Here is a 20,207-nt window from a genome sequence, read left to right on the forward strand (position 1 = left end):
AAAAAAAAATCAGCTCTACAAAAATCTTTTTTTATGTTCCCCCCACCAGCTATTATTACCTGCCTTCTCCAGCAGGTAGGTCCTCTGCCCAGTGAGCGTGTGGTAATAGCATCTGCCCTGCTTAATTCCCTGCGTACCGTGCTAAAAATGTCCCTGGGTTATTTCAAGCAGCATCTTTGGAGGCTGTGTCCGGGCTGCGTGGCTGATAACTGTGCCAGGCCCCTGACGTGCCGGGGTACGTGTGCTGACATGGCAATGCCTGACCTCCAGTCTCCCATTCTTGCTACCTTTTCCACCCTATCATTTCTCGACCCCGAGACAGATGGCAGTACCGGAATTGGAAATGACTGTGCTAGGGGGATTAGCGTCTTGGCAGAGTATTAGTGACTTAAGCTGCCAAAACAGCTTAACATCATTCCCATTTCCAACTTAAGAGAAAGTTTAACATCTTCCTACCTGGGGTCACCCAAAGGGAAGTCCTCCAGTTTTCAGTTTAATGGATTCTCCTAAGGCCTCCAACCAGGAAGGTGTTTGCTCCCATCTTGCATATTGTTTCTGGGGAAAGAGGGAAAAGAAGTATGTTACCAAATCACCTGTGAGTAAAGCATCAGAGGTATTCAAGGACATCCTATAGGGTTCACAAAGTAGCATGAAAGCATGCCGCACCTTGTGTCAGAGACAGCCTGCTTTATCTCCCAGAGCTGGGGGTTTCCAATAAGAAACTGAGGCCTGCCACGAAATAAGTCACATTGGAAGGCAGACATTGGATTTAGCCCTCAAGGCCAAAGATGCCAAAAGTGGTGTCAGCTGCTATAAATTATCAGCATGCTTTAACTTTCAGATTATAGATTTCATAGACATTTGGGCTGGAAGGGACTTTGCAAGATCATTGAGTCCAGCCCCCTGCGCAAGGGGCAGGAAGGCAGCTGGGGTCAGATCATCCAGCAAAATGAGCATCCAAGTGTTTCTTAAAGGTGTCCGGAGTAGGTGCTTGCTTGCGCCACTTCTGGGGGGAGTCTATCCCTATATAATTATTAATTATAAGGCAGACAAAACTCTTGGGGTAGAAGTGATATCTCTTATTAGACCAACTAAATAGTAGCAAAAAAAAATCTTTCTTTGCAGGCTTATGGGCCCAAACAGCCTTCACCAGGCAGAGGAGAATTCAAAGATTGTAAAAGTTCTCCCAGGTAGAAAAGAAACTTCGTCTTGCACAGGGGGGGTAAAGGATGGTCGGGTTCCCCTGGCCTTCAAAGTCCATTTGTGAAAATCTTGCTCTGTGACAATGCAGATTAAGCAGAGATGAGGCTCCATCAGGCTTCTTCCCTGAAGGGGTCAGATGTCCGGCAGGGAGCTGAATTTTGCTTCTTTCCTGTTTAGCAATGACGTTAAATTTCCAAATGGCTAACTACAATATCATTCATGTTTCAGGGATGTATATTGTAGCCATGTTGGTCTAAAAGATATCGCTTCTACCCCAAGAGTTTGTCTACCTCTGCTTTTTAGACCAACATGGCTAAAACCTATATCCATGAAACATGGAAGATGTTAATTATAAGGAACTTACGCATTTTTCCCCTCTCATTGTATGTCAAAGCACCTTCTCCTTAAAAAGAGATCCCTCCCAAAGCCCTGCATCAAAGCAGTGGCAAATTGTCACCTGGTCTGCTGTCTTGTTGCCCCGTTTCTTTTGGGGGAAAAGAGATCCCCCAATTAGATGAAATTCAACTTTGTGAGCCAACACGGGGCTCCTGGAAAAGGACACAACAGACTGCAAGTGGTCCCAGGCCTCTCCACTGCAAGTCTCACCCAGCAAGTGTTGGGTCGGTGGATCTCACTGAAGGGCGGTGGATGTATCGTGCTCAAGCAGCTGGCACATGGACATCTCATTTTCTTTATACATCCAGTTGGGAGATTCTCTGGCTAAATCCAGAGCCCTCCCTATGATCTTCTTATCAAAAATGCTAATCAACTTGAAGCCTTATATGCAACAGCTCTGGGCATCATAAGCACACTGCAGTGGCTGCCAACCTTGTCGTCCTTCCCCTTGTGTCTGTTATCTTCTGTACCAGGCTCTTTGCATTTTATCTTTAACTTGATTCTCAACCATGCAGCACAGGGCTTGGCTTGTGCGCTGTGTCCTGGGCCTGGCACAGCAGGCCCTCGGTCTTTATCAGGACAGCTAGGGGCTGCTAACAGTACAAATAATACTAGTATTCTGTACCTGCCTTGTGTGCCTTGATGCTATTAGTGGCAGCCAATGAGATGAGACATTTGACAGGGAAAAAGAGGATAGAGCACCTAATATTACCCCATTGCTAGGTTTCTTTCCCAGGATACTTTTTCCTTTAAAGCCTGCCTTTTAATGCCCCATCCTGCAACATCAAGTGTTGTCCATCGTCTTCAGTGAGCTCACGGTCAGGCTCTTTGGCTGTAACCTCCGCAGGGTCGGGGGCTGTTTTTCTTCTTGCATTGTGCATCATTAAGCATGCCCCTTTTGCTAAGCAAGCAAGATACAGGTTCCTGAATGCAGCGATCCATGAGCTGCTGCGGCCGGGTGGAAGAACCGGAGGTCCGCCACTGTCAGTGGCTCGCACTTGAAATTGGTGTGTGGCAGGTTGTAATTAGTCTGCGCCCAGAATGAGATGGAAACATCCCCTGAAGGGAGGGCAGCGGGTCCTTGAACAGGAATCAGGACTTTGTGACAGTTCCCTTTAGGGCTGGACTTAGCATTGCAAGGGACTGGGGGGGAAGTAGTGATATCATTCCAGCTCTTTTTGGCCTCCCTTGTAAGGTTGATGACAGTGGTGTAGACAGTACCCGTTGCATCGCAGCCGTGTGTTTTAAATGCCGGGGTAACAACTGAAGGCTGCAGCTGAACGCGACTGTCATTAAAGATCCTTGTAGCTTACCGTGAAGATATTCCCCATGATGCCGCTCGTTACAGAGACTTCACACCTAAATACCACTTAATCATTCACAGCGCCACACTCAAGGTGTCGTAGCTTAGTCTTGTGTTCCTAATGCGTGTTTACAATTGTTAGACTCGCTCATCAGAATAAGCACAATGGAAAAGGCAGATTGGTTCTTACATTACCTGGCCAAGCTCTGGGGGCTGCCGATCACAGTTGGCTTTATATTTTTGGCAAATGTTAGCAACCACTTGCTAGCTTCTGCAGCGATGGCATTGCAAGCTCCGTTCTGTTCTGCCGTGGCACCTGCAAAATCGGCAGCGAAGACCAGGCTACAGGACCATCTTCTATGACCGATGCTGCAGGATGCACGGAGAGCATCCTGCAGCTTGATTTTTTCAGGCCATCGGTTTGGTGCGAAGAGTTTGTTCTGAACAGAGCAAATCGGATGTGGATGCAATCGAGAAGGAATAAAACATATGGCGCCATGTGAAGTTCACGGCCCCTTTCTTGTCAGCCGCTGTGTTTAATGGCTTTGTTTTTAATCCGTAACAGCGAAGTCTTTGCTACAGCTTTTGATAACGGCAGGTCGTGTTGTGATTTGAGTTCCACGGGAACCCAGAGAAACTCCGTTGACTTAACTGAACTTCCTCTGGGTTTGACAGCTGTAGGAGAGGTCAGACTCTCGGGTGGCAGCATGAAAATGCAAACTCTCATGGAGGCTGTGCTGGGCAGGAGCCTTAGGAGCAGCTGAACAATTTAGACTCAGGACTGGTTTAATTCACATGGACGAATTTCCCTGTTGCCCTCCACCTTTCTCTCAGTTAATGCAGGTTAAATGATGTTGGTTTTTATTTCCCTGAGGACTTTTCTTTTTCCTAAGATGCATGGAGGTTAGCTTCTGTCTTTTAGGACAGCATGAGTCAAAGTTGAGAGCTCACCATGCTCTCCACTGAACAAGACTCCACCGACCGGTGAAGGCTGACTCTCAGGCTGTCCGAGCAAAGCGGATTGAGATCGTTCGGGATTTTAAAACGGTCAAAAATGCATTGCTAGTACAGAATTGCATAGTAGGTGGATAGCAAAGTCCTTTACATGCCTAGTTAGAAACAGACAAGCCGACGTGCCTTCTTCATTAACACTTAGTTATGTGTAACTAGCTTCTTGCTGACTTTCTTTACTGTAATTGGTGACTAAAAACACACGTGCCTTGCTATGCATTGAGTAATGGACAGCGATTCTCATACATTTTTGTTGCTAGTTGGAATCTAATCTGCATAGACTTTTTACTCCTAACAACTATCACACCTCCGTAGACCTTGTCTGCAGGGCAAGCAGAGAGAAAGAATGGCATATGCGGATAGACTTACGAAAACACCCAATTTACCAGCAGGCAGTTGTGTAATGATCAGACCAGAATTGAAAATTAAGCTTGTCATGTATTTGTGACATGTTGTTGCAGGGGGCGGGGGGAACCAAAAAACAGTTGCATGTGACAAATCTTATGTACCCTGAAATTTATAATATTTTTTCAGATTTAATTGACTGGGGCAACCGTATGATTTATAACCGTGCTTTATGTATAGTATAACCATAACGCAATCATAATGCAGAACTGAGCTAATTCAATTTCTCTTTGACCTTGTAAATCATTCATGTATTTGGTTGTCAGCATTTGAATGTAAAGTGTGCATCTATACTGCTGGAAAAAACCTGCTGATTCTTTAGCTTAAGAAATTGGCCTGTTGTTGATATTAGGGGATATTTCACCTAGCTTGTTCAGCACTACCTAGGTAACACATTTAATGCTTAATTGGCTTTAAGCAAAGTGTCCTTTGCAGGCATTGACAGCAGACCCTGATATGGCTATATCAAATATAGGCTCCACTTTCCTTACTGTAAGGCGGTAGGAAGTGCTTCGAGGTTTGCGAGTAGTAGGTCACTCTAAGCCACTGGTCCTACTGCTCTGGCTCGTGGGAGAAACGACTGGGACTGTGAGTAAGGATGCTGAATTTGTACCTTCACTGGCACTAATCTGTATCCAATAAGGGAACTAATTCTGCTGCTGTAGTGGTGGACGAGGTGTCACAAGTGTCATACTAAAAGCTCTTTCTGAGTCCAATTTCACAAGATGAGTTTTAAGCCCTGGAGCAACCGTAGTAAGACAAATGCTTCAAAGATGGAAACCCTTGAGTTCCCAGGCTGTATCACATCCCTCGGCCTCGCTGAGCACAGTGACATGTCAGTTGAGACAGGAGCGCTTTATCCACCAGATCAGTATGGAGGACACTGCACCAGATTTCACCTCCTAGCCAACACAGTCCTCCCTTGTCAGATCCATTAACAACGAGATGCTGGTGCATTTTTCCCCACCTGTAGCGTGAGCGGAAGGAGCCTGCAAAATCATGATAGCTTGGGAAGCCTTGCCGGAAGGCAGCACACGGGCTCGTTAGCATAGCAGAAGGACAGCTCTCGTACAAAGCAACATCCTCGGTTTCTAAATTTAGCACACCAGCTATTTTGGGTGATGTGATTAACCTCCATCCCAGCAGCTCAAGCAGAACTTGAAATAACAGCCTCTCCCTCAAAGTTGCAAAGGAAATGAGAACTCAGAATTGCACGTTTCCTTCGCTTAATTGCGGGACTTGAAATGGGGGGTCTGTTCGGGGTAGAAACCGCTAACCTGGGTGAGGCATAGGGAGGGAGCAGCTTGTGTTCTGAGAGGCCTTGATCTCAAGAGCTGCCCGTGGCTCGCACCTCCTAATAGCTTCAAAACTGAGCCTGGAGAGAGCAGGAGTGCAGGACAGTCCAGCATTGACCAGCGGTATAAAGATGAAAGCCTCATATAACGAAATGCTTGTGGGGCAAGCAGGGAGAACGGAGCTGGAGCTGATGGAAATACTCTTGTTGATTTTGGGTCAGGTCCAGAAGACTTTGCAGCTTTGTTGCCTCTGTGAAATCTGTGATGGCTCCTTTTAAAATTGATCCAAAAGATGTTTTTCCATCTGTCATCGGTAAAGGAATTTAAACTCCCAGAGACATCAAAAAGAGAGAGAAAAGGAAGTCATTTAGGTGATACCGGGAGGCAACAAGAACGAAGCGGTGGCACGCCTGCAGTCTCAGCCCCGTGTTGAATCGCTGGCAGATTGCAGCACGTTCAGGAAACTATAACGCAAGCGCTTGCATCTAGTCAGATTGAGGATTGAAACTTTAATGGCTACTGGAGCTGTAACTTTCCAGACTGCAGTGCACCAAGCAAGCCTTTGCTCTATAGAGCAATTTGTCTCTGGAGAAGGATAAAACATAGGGAGACGGTTACAGCAACCCCAAGCCAACCTATAAAATTGCTTTATGGGTAGCTGTCACTGAGTGCAGCCAGTGTACAGTGGCTCGTGGCAAAGTTACTTCCCAGTAGCCAGGACAGGGTCACTGAGCAACAGCATTATAGAAGAGCCACATAGTAAGGGAAAGAGAGTGGAGTTGGATGCTGTATATTGCAATAAAAGTCTTTTTGGTGGGATACTGCTGATAAGGCTCAAGAATGGTCTTGGGGTAGTCACATACAAAACGCCTGGCCTGAGATTTTAAACACAGAAAGCTTGTCTCCTGCAGAGAGATGCTCCTAAGAAAGGAGAGGGTGACCTGAGAATTACAGTTGCCTCTTGCGTTAAGCAGAAAGATGAACCAAAACAGGGTGGAAATGTTTCATGCTTCCGAACTGGGTGATAGTGTGCATCCCAGGAAGAGAGAGAGGTCGTTACTAGCATGCGGTCCATTCAAGCTTTCAGGTTCCTGCTGTCTCCGCATCTCTTGATGGAGTTTGAAAGCCCAGTAGTAGTAGTATGGAAAGTGTCCATAATACTGTCACACTGTTCCTCTGGCAATGCTTCTTTTGGGTCTGATTCTGACTTCACACTTGTTTTATACCAGTGTATTGTCACTGGGTGCAGTAGGTTAACCCTGGAGTCAGTGAGACCAGAACAGCCCCTACCTGTCTTCAACCAAAAAGCAAAGAACAGCCTTAAGTGCCACAAAACTACTCTGCCCCCATTTCAGCTGGTTTGTAGGGGCAAAGCAGTTGGGCTTCAACTGGTGTCATTAGGAACATGTGACTAAAATCCCAAAGCCATATGAGTTATCAGGAATGAGGCATCAGGGAATAGGTATAAATCACAATCATAGACAACAAAGGTTGGAAGGGATCTAGGAGGTCACATCTAGTCCAGCCCCTGCTCAAAGCAGGACCAGCCCCAAATATACATCATCCCAGCCAAGGCCTTGTCTAGCCAGGTCATACAAACTGCCAAGGATGGAGAGTCCCTCACCTCTCTGGGTAACCTGTTGCAGTGCTTTACCTCCCTCTTAGCAAGAGAGTTTTTCCTAATATCCAACCTCAACCTTCCTTGCAGCAACCTGATACCATTGCTCCTTGTCCCATCATCTGCCACCATTGAATGTTCAAACAAGACATACTTCCTGCTTTCCGTCTAGTTCCCTTTTTTTTAAATTGTGTTAAAGCTGCTGTGAATTTAGCACCTGTGCCGTTAGCAATTTCTCTTTTATTCCCATTCAAATGAAACGGATGTCCTTTGCAGCTGTCTCAGAATAGCCCCTGGGCCTGAGTCAGTGGGAAGTTTGGCTCGTTAGGGACTCCGGGTTTGCACCCTGGACTTTTTGCTGCTAGCATAGTGCTGCTTTTGTGGACACAAACACTGCAACTTTTAACCTGACACCATAAAAGAAGTTTAAGAAAGGGGAAAGGTACCTCTCTCTGTGTGTCTTTCCCACGTGTGTTTTCCTGTTTTATTGCAACACAGGATCTCTGGGCAGAGTGCTTCCAAGCATGGACTGACCAGCTCGATCCCAAGCCCCTGGCTTTACTTGCAGGCTTGAGTCATTAGCGGCTACGAAATGCCCTCCCCTTCAGCCACCATTGCTTAATTAAAAGCTCTCGCCAGCCAAATCAAACTGACATGAGGGATACTGCAAGGCACAGCACAAATAAAAGGCACAGCAAACTTTGAGAGCCGCCCATCACGTCCTCCTCTGAACCCACTGGGAGAGCGGTTGTAACAGCTCTTCCTAGTATTTTTAGAAAGAGCAAGAGCCCGGACCGCCTGTTGCAAATAGTAGGCACTAGCCTTGCGGATGGCAGTGCAGGTCACGAATCCCCAGGATGGATCCAAGGCCCTGAAGCTGCAAGCGTAGCATCCGAGGAGGAGGTGATAGGAGAGGAGTGGGTCTGAGCAAGTGGGAGCATGAACAAAGAAAAGTGGGGGTGAAATAGGTGAGATATGAGAGATCGAGATGAGATGCCAATCATGAAATATTGAACATCCAGGGAAGGTGCCAGGTGGGTGGTTGGCGGCCAAACTTAGCACAGCAACAGGGAACTTTGGGCCTACAGGCAGAGGTGATGCCTTGGATGAGGTCTCACCCCGCCACTGTGTCTACATGGGGGTGTTATTATGCATTCCCTCTGCAGTACCTAGTGCCATTTTTAAGCCACTTAAAACATCAATGAGACTAGTTTCTCCACTTGTTCAGCTGCACAGGGTGACTAACACCTCCCCATGCTGGGTTGTTTTCCCAGGAGGACAGCTCATGCAGTCTGACAAATGGCTTTTGACTGGGCCAGCTCATTTAAAGATCAGTGTGTGCAGAACCTGTGGCAATGGGATCCTGACCCTGGCTGGGGTCTGCAAGTGCTATCGCAATATGAACGTGAACTAATTAACATATTAAAGATGCTGACCATCTTCTCATGGGCAATGCCTTCATGACCTCTTTTGTCCCATCTTCTTTGTGCCTTGTACAGCTGGATAATCCAGATGAGCAAGCAGCGCAAATCCGGCGTGAGTTAGATGGGCGCCTTCAAATGGCAGAGCAAATCGCCAAGGTAAGGAAACTGTGTAAATATGGTAACCAGACCGAGCAGGACTTTGCGTGGCCATCACATATTTCCCCTTCCAAGATAACTTTTTCTTCTCAGCCCCTGCGACCTAAAACCAGGAGACTTAGGGCTTGGTTCTGAGCACCCAGGACTCGGTGGTATCAGTGTTGCTCAAGATGGATTCCCCCTGGAAATGAGAGGGAAATTCCCCCCTGGGAAATGAGAGGGAACGGTGGGGAAGTAGTTGGGAATGGCATCCACCGAGACGTGGTGTCCTGATGGTACTGAACCTGCTCTGCAGCCTCAGCAATCCCCACCTCTGTTCCTCACCTGCTTCCCTCGACACCCCTGCCCAACACGCTCCTCTCAAGTGTCCCACATTGCAGGAGAGGCAACTGAGCCCCTCTCCCTGAAGTGTTGACCCCCTTCAGTGGGGTCTACAAGGGCTCGACTCCCCCCGAGGAATCCACTGAGATGCTTCAGATCCTCCTCGTATTGAACTTGTGGCTCATGAGGGAAACAGTGCCAAAACTGGTGCATTTGGAGAGATGAGTATCCTGGTGATGAAGCATTAATGCCTCACCATCAGAACATCAATCAGCAGTCCTGACACCTAAAATACACTCCGATGTTTTATCGGTGGCCCCTGTCTTATGCAAAGTATGTGCCATAAAACAATATCAAATTAGTCCTGACTGTGCCAGGACTAATTTCCTTGAACACCTCTTCCTCCCATCGAGGCTCAGCCTAAAGCAATTTAGTTTGGTTTCCAAACCCGACAGATTTAGGAGCCATTGAAATTCGATGAACCACAGCTGGGCACACTTGGCCATGCCAGCTCAGAGGAAAGGATGGCCTCCAGGCTATGGCATTACCCTGCACTCAGGGCAGCTGGGATCAGTTTCTGGCTCTGCCACAGACTCTGTTTGTGACCTTTGGCAAGTCACTTACTGTGTCTCTTGTGCTTTGGACCAACCCATTGAAAAGGGAATGAGGACTCTTTTCTTGTCAGGTTACCTACAGGCACATTGTGATGGAGGTGCCATGTAGACAGGAAACTCCCAAGACTGTGGAGTAAACAAACTGGAGAGCTGTGGGCTGAACTGGGAGAGGGGAGGTGTCAATTGGCAGATTGTCCTCTTCATAGCTGAGGAGCTGGCCTTGGGTGTGTTTATCAGGACGCACTCCAAATGCATGGTGGGGCACTGCCAGGTTTTTTCCATTGCATGACACTCAACGCCCAGTGCAACAAGTGACTGCCGATTATCCATTGAATCTTAACAGGTGGGTTGGATGGTTTGTCTTTTAATCCTAGGAACGCAAGTTTCCAAAATTTGTATCCAAAGAAATGGAAAACATGTACATTGAGGAGCTGAAGTCATCCGTCAACCTGCTGATGGCCAATTTGGAAAGCATGCCCGTATCCAAAGGAGGCTCGGAGTTCAAGTTGCAGAAGCTGAAACGTAGCCACAACACCTCCATCATCGACATGGGAGAAGAAAACGAAAACCAGCTTTCCAAGTCAGATGTTGTACTCTCTTTCTCCTTGGAGGTAAAAGCTATAAAAACTTTCTCCAGTCCATTGTAAAATCTGGAGAGTTAGCGCGATTAACGGTTACAGCAAATGATGAGGATGGATACTACAATAGCGGCTTGTAGCAGCTTGAGGATGGGCAGAGATCAGTAAAACAATTTCGTACTGTCCGAGAGCGGCTGATTCTAAATGGCCATTTGGATGCCTCTGTTGTGTTGAAACTCAAGGGGGCTGGTAGAAAATCACTCAAAGTAGCACTATTAGGTATCATCTTTGCAATGGGAAACAGGGGCTGTACCACATGTGGCTACCTGGAGCCAAGCTCATGTCTGATGTAACTTCATCGAAAGCTTTGGGATTAATTCAGGGGTGAATCTGGCTGCCTGGTGTCTGTGCGCCATCTCAGAGATCTGCCAAGTCCCAGTCCCTTTCTGCAGTAATAAGGGGCTGATGGCTCAGAAATAGAAATTCAGGGGCAGAACATCCATCGGTGTGATTTCACACAGACATGTCCTTTATTACTGGCTCCTGCATTACAAATGCCTCTTGCTTTAGGTGTCTTTGCATTTGATTATTGCCAATTAGAGGTGTCACTTTGTTCCTCAGTGAGCCTTGCTTGAGAGCTGAAAAACTATTAGAGAAGTGCAGGGAACATCGTAAGTTTGGAAAGTGCCCTGCAAATTGGCTAGGCAGTTTGCGGGAGCGCCTTGTTATTTGCTCGTCCTTGAAGGCCAATGGGCAGGCTGCCCCGCACCCCCCCACAATCTTAGCCTGGCTCCCAGAAGCCTTGAGCTCTTCACAAGAGAGATGCTGAGATGATACAAATGGTGATGCCATCACATTGTTTCAGCTTCTGGTGAAAATTGCTTTTTACTTTTCGGGACCGTCTGTGCAAAGGCAAAAGGGCACTCAGCACCTCCTGAGGGAAGCCCTCCGGGTCTCAGGAGGCTGGCTGTGTTTGATCTTGCTTAGTCCTTCCCTCATGCATCCTCTGTCCACTCTGCAGGTCGTCATCATGGAAGTGCAGGGCCTGAAGTCCTTAGCTCCGAACCGCATTGTTTATTGCACTATGGAAGTCGAAGGTGGAGAGAAACTGCAGACCGACCAGGCTGAGGCTTCCAAGCCCACGTGAGTTATCTCCATTTATCCTTTGCCCTCCTGCCAGCTCGGCTCTACTTTGCTGTTGCCCAGCCCTGCTCTTTTGCATGCAAAACAAATCAGCTTGGGGAGCTTAGATCTGTGCTCATCGATATTCAGGGCAGAAAGAAGCATTGGAACATGCAAAGGGAAGCGCTCTTTGTTTTTGTCCAGATGTGAAACCTGCTCTTCCATGAAGGGGGGATTACCCTGGATCAGGTTTTGCATCTGAAACAGGTAAACTACACATGAGTCCTATTCAGGAGAGCCCTTAAAGACATGCCGGGGTTTTACTGAGGGCATTGGGATGTAAGTAAGTGTGTGTGTGTGTGTGTACGTGCAAAGAACATGTTTCAGCACCATGCTAAATGGGAATGGCATGTGTAGAGTGCAGCACGTGTGTAATTGTTCAGCTGCGGCTGTCCTATGAACATACGTCCCTTGTCTTTGGAAGTGTTATGAGAAAAAGAAACCCGGCGGATCAAGGAGAAATGCCCTTTCCAATGACAGCAAGAAAAGGGGACTGAAAATGTGTAGGTGTAGGAGGGCAGAGAAAAGAGAGAGGTGAGGCTTTCAAGTCCTGGGAAGAAATACCGGTATGGAGAGAAGGGATGGAAATTGGTGGCTGTGTAAAAACATGCCTAGACAGCACTCTTTACCTTTCACCCCTTCCCTGCCTCCGTGTCCTCTTCCAAAAATCTCCTTCCCCCTGTTATCTCCCATCCTAGCCCCCCCTCTATTAAGCATCAGGGCTCAGGGCCAGTTTTAAAATGTTTTTATACTGCAGCACATCATTACAGAGCATATGCACATGCATGTACATGCACACACCCGTGTCTTTATACATGCATGTAAGCATCATCTTGATAACTGCAGATTTAGCAGTCAGCTTTGAGGGTCTTGACTGTTATGCACACCTCGGAGCAAGTGCTCCATGTCTGGAGAGGGTCCAACTCTCTGTGGGCACCTGCACCCCAGCCAGCCCAGTCCTTTTCCCCTCGGGATCCCAATCCAAGTTTGAAACTTTCCAGGCCAGCCTGTCTTCCTGGGCTCTCACACGAGCTGACTTTGTGCTCTTTTTCCGATCGGCGCATTTACAAGCTGCCATGTTTCAGGTCACGTGCTCAAAACCCAGTGATGTCTTGCCTTCAGCAATATGTGCACTGGGGCCCCGTGATGCAAAGCACCTGCTGTAGCATGATCTGAACCCACCTCTGGGTGCACACTCCATTGGCTTGTGGTCATTGTTGTTCTCACTCGGTTGTTTTGACCCAGAAGCTCTTGTAAGAATTTGCTGTTCTCATCATAAAAAGCAATCTTCCTATCCCTCAGGTTGCCATTAGTCCAGCAACGTGCATCTAGACAAGCTTTAATACTAACACAACTCCCCCTGCCGTCAGATTTCCTCCAGTGTTAACTTAACACCGAGCCCTAGAACGTGCTTTGTACTGTTGAGTCTCCAAATGCCTTCATTCCTCCATCTCTGCCCTTTCTTAGCCCTCTGGCAAGCAGGAAGCCCAAGCCCAGTTTTTGCAGTGGCTTCCTTGTGCAAAAGGGTTTGCCGAGTAGCTGCTGAGCGTGCCTCCGTCAGCCTTCATGCACATCCTCATAGTGAGCTGAGGGACTATCGTGGCCCCCTGGCAATGCTTGTTCTTTGAAACGCAAGGGGGACTGTCAAGTCTGGTTTGTCTAAACAAGATCTTTGTTGTTGATGCAGGAAATGATGGGCATCTTTTCTCTTTTAATTTTGGGTACAAGGCATTTGAGATGCTGCCTACATGGATATGAGTTTGTGCTTTCCAGTTAGTTCATTATGGAGATTTCATATTTAAATGATATTCATGCTATACCGGTTGACGGTGCAAATTTCCAAGGTCAGACACAGCTTTCTGGAGAATGATGAGTTATGCCTAAAGCTTCAAGTTTCTCTTCTCCTGGGCACCACAAACCCCACTGGAGGGACAGCGGGACTGGACGAGGTGACCTAATGAGTCATATCCATTTCATAGATCTTTTATATGCTTTCAAGATGAGTTCAAAGCACACTGTTTCCTCTAGGTGACCATGCTACAATAACGATTCATTAATACTTTTCAAGGCTCAGGAAAACCAGGTTTAACATCTTTGATCCAACAAGAAGCAAAAGCATCATGTTTCACTCTCAGTGGGTACGTAAATGCAGAATTCAAACATTTCCAAAACTCAGGAGGAGGTATAAACAGGAGCTGGGAAGAAAACAGGAAGTCTACTTTGCAAAAAGCAAAAAAAAAATTTTGAGTTGTCATTTGTATTTGCTAACTTTTATATCATGCGAATACTACTATATGCATGTGTATATATATATGTAACAGGATTATTCAAGCTGAAGGTATCCAAAGCATGCTCCGTGCAGGCTGAAGGGCATCTGGACTCACTGTATTTTCCTGCAAGGGCTTTCAGATCAAATAGCCTGGCAGCCTTGTCACGAACACGCTGACACCATTGATGAACTGGCGCGTTGCGGTCTGACTGAATGAGCTGTGTGGTTCCACCTGGAGCATTTTCCAGCTCTCTATTAAAAATCACGGCAGCACAGAGGGCCGTTAAGCTCCAAAGCACACCGCCTGCAACAAATCCGATGCGAAGGCTTACGTGAGTTTTAGGATTGTATTTTGTTGCCGTTGTTTATTTGGAAAAACCCGTTTTCTGGGGAGGGATTAAAACGCAGCGACTCGGCCGCAGCTGCAGACTTCCACGCTCGCCCAGCCGCACCGGCAGCACCGGAGCGTTGTTTCACGGGCGTTTGTTTCCTTTCTGACAGCAGAAAAGAAGCTGACACCGCACCACCCTTGCCCTTAGCCGCGCCAGGTCATGTGTATATGCTGCACGCCTTTTCAAAGCGACGTCACTGACCAGCAAGGGCATTGCAGCCAGCCAGACTCCTCAGAAGCATCCTCCACCTTGGAGAAGGCAATGGCAGGGCTGTGCTGGGAAGAGGATTTCCAAAAGAGTCTGCCGTCGTTCTTGTTTTTTGCTGCTTCGGTGGAAGCCACTAGGCTCCACTGAGAAGGAATGATGCCTGCCTGCTTTGCAGAGCACGTTTGGACCGGTCTGCATGTCGGGCTCTGCGCCTGCAGCCCTCCCTGAGAGAAATCCTAGCTCAGGCAAGCGTTTCCCTGGCCCCCACGGGACGGCTCTTGGGAGAGATCCTTGTGTCGATAAGGTCTGCAGGACTCAGCCTTTGAGCAGGGTTATTTTGGGCCGTGATGAAATGAACTGTCTGAACACAAAGCCGCCTGCCCTTAGGAGATAGCAACCAGGGCAGAGCCGTGCCACACATCTCCTGTACAAAGCATGCTGCTGTGAGTGGGATGCCCACCCCAGCTTCCCCCAGAAGGCTAAGCCCAGTTCAAGATCTGAGCCCTTATTGCCAAGGCTCCCCCTGGTCCAGGCTTGACACCCACAGTGTCCAGACAGAGCTTGGTGGTGGCAGCTCCGCTCCATGACATAAAGATGCTTTCTGTCCCAAAGTACAATCCATCCTGCAGAGAGTTACAGCGAACTTGCCAGGGCACCGTGGACCTCGCCCTTTTCCAGTCCAAGGGCCTGGCATGCTATTTGGACTTTGCCTTCACACTTGCACACAACTTGTCTCTCTCTCTCACACACACACACGCACATGGCCTTGACAGCGGGGATGTGAAAAACAACCCTCCTACTACCACAACTCTTCAGAAAACAGCACACCTTATTGAACACACAGTTCTCCCCCAGGGGAGGGGATGGGGGACTGGATGAAGCACTGGGCTTACAGTTCTGCATCAGGCTCCACTGCTCTGAGCACTGCCCACCTCCACAAGAGACGGTCGTGGATCCAGAGAGCGAACAGGTAGATTCTTCTCTAGCATTCAGCACTGACTGAACTGTACTACCATCCAGCTCCAGGGGAGATTTGCCTATTTTTAATTATCCCATTGGCTGCAATAAGCAGCAGTCTCTAAGGCACGGAGGAAACTTCATCCCATTGCCTTCCAGTGGGAAGCATTCAATCGGTGGTCCCACCAGGTGCTTTTCAGGGAGGGGGTTAAAGGAAGCTTTTGCTTTGCTCTCTAATCTGCTGGGGTGTGAAATTGTCCCATGGCTTGGAGTGGCAGCGTTCCCCCTTGCTGCTCCATCGCGGCTGAGCACAGGCTCTCCACCGCCCACGCTGCTCCATTTCAGCCACAATCCTTTCGCGGCAGGATTACTAGATTCAGCACCTATATATAGCACGGCACATTTTTAGAGCGAGAGTCAGAGCTGAAATAGCAAGGGGCGGCGCAGATCAGAACCGCAGTGCACTCGCAGCATTGTTCTGGGAAAGTGCACTGAGACAGAGCCAGGATTGGGATGAACTGAATGCTACTGTCAGGAAGATCACCAGATCGGTGGATTCCCCATCACACCCATTCGGTCCCCTGGACTTGGGCTGATGTTTGCAAATTGGGATTCACTGAGTAGGTAGAGCTGGCAGCTGTAACCTCAGCCCTTGAAAATCACCTTGAGGATCACATGAGCTCCGCAGCAAAAAGGGACACAAAGCGTCCTAGCTCTCAAGGTGGAAATTTCCTTCATGGATCAATCTTCTGTGCAGCCACAAAAGATCCGCTCTTCTCATGGATTCAGGCAGTCTGCCTCCCTCCCAAGCACTGGATGCTGTAGTGCAACTATTGCTACAAAGTGAAGGATGCCCCAAAGCTCCCAGATTAAGAAAATAATAAACAATAATTTATTAAATAAAATAAATAATAATAAATTAATAAAGTAATACAAGATATTAGATTTACCCAAAAAGTCTTGTCTGCCTATGTCCTTAGACCGACACAGCTACGACCTACACCCCCAGTGTAGTCAGCGTCCTCTTGATATGGTTACGTGCAGATGTCGCTGGGACTATCTGATGACAGTGAAATGTGAATTAAATCCTCTTGTTATTAGGTTATATATTAATAAATAAAATAATAAACCCATAATTGGTTGGAAATGCTTTACACGGTGCAGGGCTAAAGTTAAGAGAGCTATGCTGACTTAAGTGAGAGGAGAATTTGGCGCATCAAAACCCAGCCATTTGGGTTTATGACTTGGTCATTTGGTCCTTTCCTGACATAGGGCATCATGTTTATTCCTGTCTTTGGGCTCAGCTCGGAGGCTAGTGGGTCCACAAATGCAGCCTGTCCTGTATGTCCAGAACCTAGCCCGATGCGACTGCTTGCACCCGAGGCTCAGAGGTACCAGAGGAAGGCTGTGCACTTCTGCCAAGTCTGAAAGCTAGTCTCTGTATCCTCGAGTGCCACCTGCTGGCATTTTGTCTATCAGCGATCTCTGGACACATGCACAGGCGCGTTGTTCCCATACACATACTAGTGGTTTCTCAAGCCACCAGTTTTGCAGCGGGGAGCACTGAGACCACTCGGCCACCTCTCTGGGCAAGGGCAGAGAGATCACCTGGGGGCAGCGGCTTCGGATCTCTCAGCCAGTGATCAAAATAGTCGTCATCCGTAGCCACCGGTAATCGAAGTAGTTGTCATCCATGCTGGCTTCACTGCTTTTTGTGGGGTTGCACAGGTCGCCGAGTAGATGGTCTTTGCTCTTCCGGTACAAAAGTCAGTCAGGACGGGTTGGTTTCACGTTTCTAAATAAAAATTAAATTTGCTTTCATTGCAAAGCCCCAGGTAGAATTCACAACCTTGGCTAAAATCAAATCACCAGAAAATTAAAAATGAGAAGTTTGCTGTTTTCTCCCCCTGCCGCCTCCCTTCTACAGCTCACTTCAGTGTTCAAATGAACTGCCTTAATTACACAAAATAATTGGATCAGCATTTGAGCTGCCTAGTTTCACGCTGGAGTTTTACAGATGTTTGCAGTTTTGTTTCATTAGGGATTGCCTGGAGCCTTCTGCAGGCGTAAAGATTTGCTGGTCAGAGCGCAGTCTTTTCAGAGAGAGCTAGTGCTGAACAGGGTCCCTTGCAAATGGAGAGGGTTTTCGTCTTCAGCATCTGTAGGAGACTAATGCTCCCCGCTCACTCAAAGCTGATGCGTAGCTCTGCACGTGTGAACCTCACCATCCTGTGGTTTGTTCAGAGATGTGGAGCTGGTTGAGGGTGGTACACGCTGGAGGGCAGATGAAGCTCCAGGGATGATGGCAAAGGTGATTTTAAACTCCACCATGGCCTGCATAGGAGTTGTGCTGATGGAGTCTGTTACCGTGTTAGTCCAGCTCTGTGCCCTCTCCCTGGAGCTGCAGGGCCCATTGTAAACTGAGGCTCTCGTAAACTTGAGGCCAGTCTGCCCCTTGGCACCTGCTAGTGCAAGAGGATGCGGTCCTGACAACACACGTTCAAAATGGCATCAAAAGTCCTGCACACATCCTTGCACATAACCAGGTTCCTTTCACGTAAGCGCCGTTGATCCCTTTGAAGTAAAAGGGGATAATCTATCGAACCGGGCCTGGACCGCAGTGTACCGCAAGGAGGTCCACTGTCTTGCAAGCCGGCACTTACCCTCCCACCCTTTGGAAGGCGTTCATGGCTTGGAAAGAAAGTTATTTGGCCTACGTGGGAATGGCTCTTTCTGGAGGATATCCTCCTGGATTTGTTTCTGTCTGAATCTGGTAGCACTGCTCTCCAAATACCATTTCTTGCAGTGATTGTATTCTTCACAAAAGCTCCTGGGATTCACATTATTACATTTCCCTCTTTGGAAATGGCAACTTTTGAGAAGTCATTAAAAAAAACCGAAGGAAGGGGGGAAAAAAAACCCCCTGAGCCTCTTTACTATTACTCGGTGACAATTGAGTGAGCTGCTGTAGGAAGCCTTCACTAGTGTGCTGCGATGGCCTGGTTAATTAGGGATTCAAAATCTCTTCTGTTTGCTTCCAGCTGATCTGCAGGGTTTTCAACTCCTCGGCACAAAGGCACCCTCTTCCCTTTTGATTTCTGTAAAGCTGATTATGTTTTTCCTCTTGGCCTCTATTGTAGCTGTTGTTAGTCTGAAAAATGACTGAAAAGTTGGTATCAAAATGGAAAAATCTCTCTGAGAGACTGGCACCGTGGAACTGAAATCTCCTCTGATTATCAGGTTCCTGAGGGCAGATTTGACTCCTTCGATCCTGTCTCTTTTCTGCTTTACCTTTCTGGTCAGTCCCAGGAAATATTTAGCTCCAGTGCATGTGCAGAGGTGCCCAGCCATGGGTGTGCGTACTGAGCACTTGCTACAACCAGGGGACAACGTTATTTAACGAGCAAGACTGTACTTAGCACAGGGATAGAGACCACGCGTACGGGGTCCAGACCTGGCTTGCTGTTCCCAGCTCTGCTACTGGCCAGGAGGCAAGTCACTTCACCACTCCATGCCTCAGTTTCCCTCTCTGTAAAATGCTGCTAGTGATGCTTTTTCTTTGCAAAAAAGCTTTCACAGCCAGTGAGAGAAAGTGGTCTGCTCTGCAAGAGCTTGGGATTTCATCGTATTGCATGGACAGAGTCCAGGACACACATCCCCAGCGGGAAGCCTGAGGAAGTATGGTGATGAACACGGTGTCTGTTTCCCCTCCATCAGGCTCTGCTCTGGCCGGGCAGGTGGAAGGGGACAGCAAAACCCAGGACCCCCCTCTGCCCCCAGCAGCAGGATCTCAAGAAGGCTGTGTTGGAGCAAACCCATGCAAAGGCCCCTCGTGTCTGCCATGGGGGCTCAGTATATAGGGGTGAAAATGCCACACGGTCCTATCAAGCTGTCCAGTATACATCATCCAAATCAGCTGCTGTGCTCTGATTAAGAGCCACGTTTTCCTAGCGGCACTCTGTTTCTTTCTACGGTGATATTATTTCAGCGTGTGATCAGTGGTGTTAAGTGTAAATAATCACTCCGTAAACTGTGAATGTCTCCCAGGCGGGTGCGATGGGGCAGGATTTTACTAAAATGATTTGGCAAATGGGAAAGGTGGGTTTGCTGAGTATGTGCATTAAACCAGGTACGTGCACCATATACAGCTGGTGAAGGAAGGCGCAGAGACCCAGCATCCGCTCTTACTGTCTCCAGGAAAAAAAAAAAGCTCATTTTTATTTTAAATCACGTATGCTGCAAGCAGCTTTGCAAACCCAGCCACTTTTTCATCCCCCAGTGAAGGTTTATTAGGGTTACATTTACATTTCCCTCTATCAGGCCTTCTCCCCTGATTGCAGTGTCCAATTCAAATGCAGAGCATTTGGGAAACAGGAGGATTTAAACAGTGCTGAGCTATAGAGCCGCTCCAGTTGTTCTCAGTACTCAGTGGAGTGGAGTGGATGGTGTCGCTGTAACTTCTCCACAAAGTCATTTTCAGGATCTGAGCAGCAAAAGGCAGTTTTTGAGGAAATAGAAGAGCAAATCCTGCCATTAAAAGCACTAGGCACAGCTCCTGCTAGTTTTAGACAGGAGGGAGAAGTCTGTGAAGGCCAGCACTACCATCTAGCGGCTGAAAGACATCACCAAGGACTCCAGTAAAGTTTTATCTGTTAACAAACCTTTAGTATACTGTGGGTACGCACCATGCTCAATAAACCGTTCAGCTGAAAATGAGCTACATACCAGGACACTTCAGTTTGTCTCATATAAAGACCATCGTTTTGTAGACTCCTCACGCTGCTTGTCCAAGGTAAGGTACCCAACTGAAGGAAATTGGAGGGGAAAAGGAAACACAGTTAAATACAAATGAAGTCAACGCCGCTATCTTCCAGAA

The 20,207-nt window shown here is 47.7% G+C and overlaps 1 protein-coding gene across 1 annotated transcript in view; it reads left to right on the top strand.

Moving 5' to 3' along the window:
- The window catches only part of CADPS (calcium dependent secretion activator), a 245,719-nt gene that overhangs the window by 88,715 nt on the left and 136,797 nt on the right, over positions 1-20,207 (top strand). The window contains exons 4-6 of the mRNA XM_019536711.1: positions 8,731-8,811; positions 10,121-10,357; positions 11,346-11,467. Of these exons, the coding sequence (XP_019392256.1) occupies positions 8,731-8,811; positions 10,121-10,357; positions 11,346-11,467 (440 nt within the window). The remainder of the gene's footprint in view (positions 1-8,730; positions 8,812-10,120; positions 10,358-11,345; positions 11,468-20,207) is intronic.

Source organism: Crocodylus porosus, unplaced genomic scaffold (genome assembly GCF_001723895.1).
Source record: "Crocodylus porosus isolate Cpor-Errol unplaced genomic scaffold, CroPor_comp1, whole genome shotgun sequence".
NCBI classification, from domain to species: Eukaryota; Metazoa; Chordata; order Crocodylia; family Crocodylidae; genus Crocodylus; species Crocodylus porosus.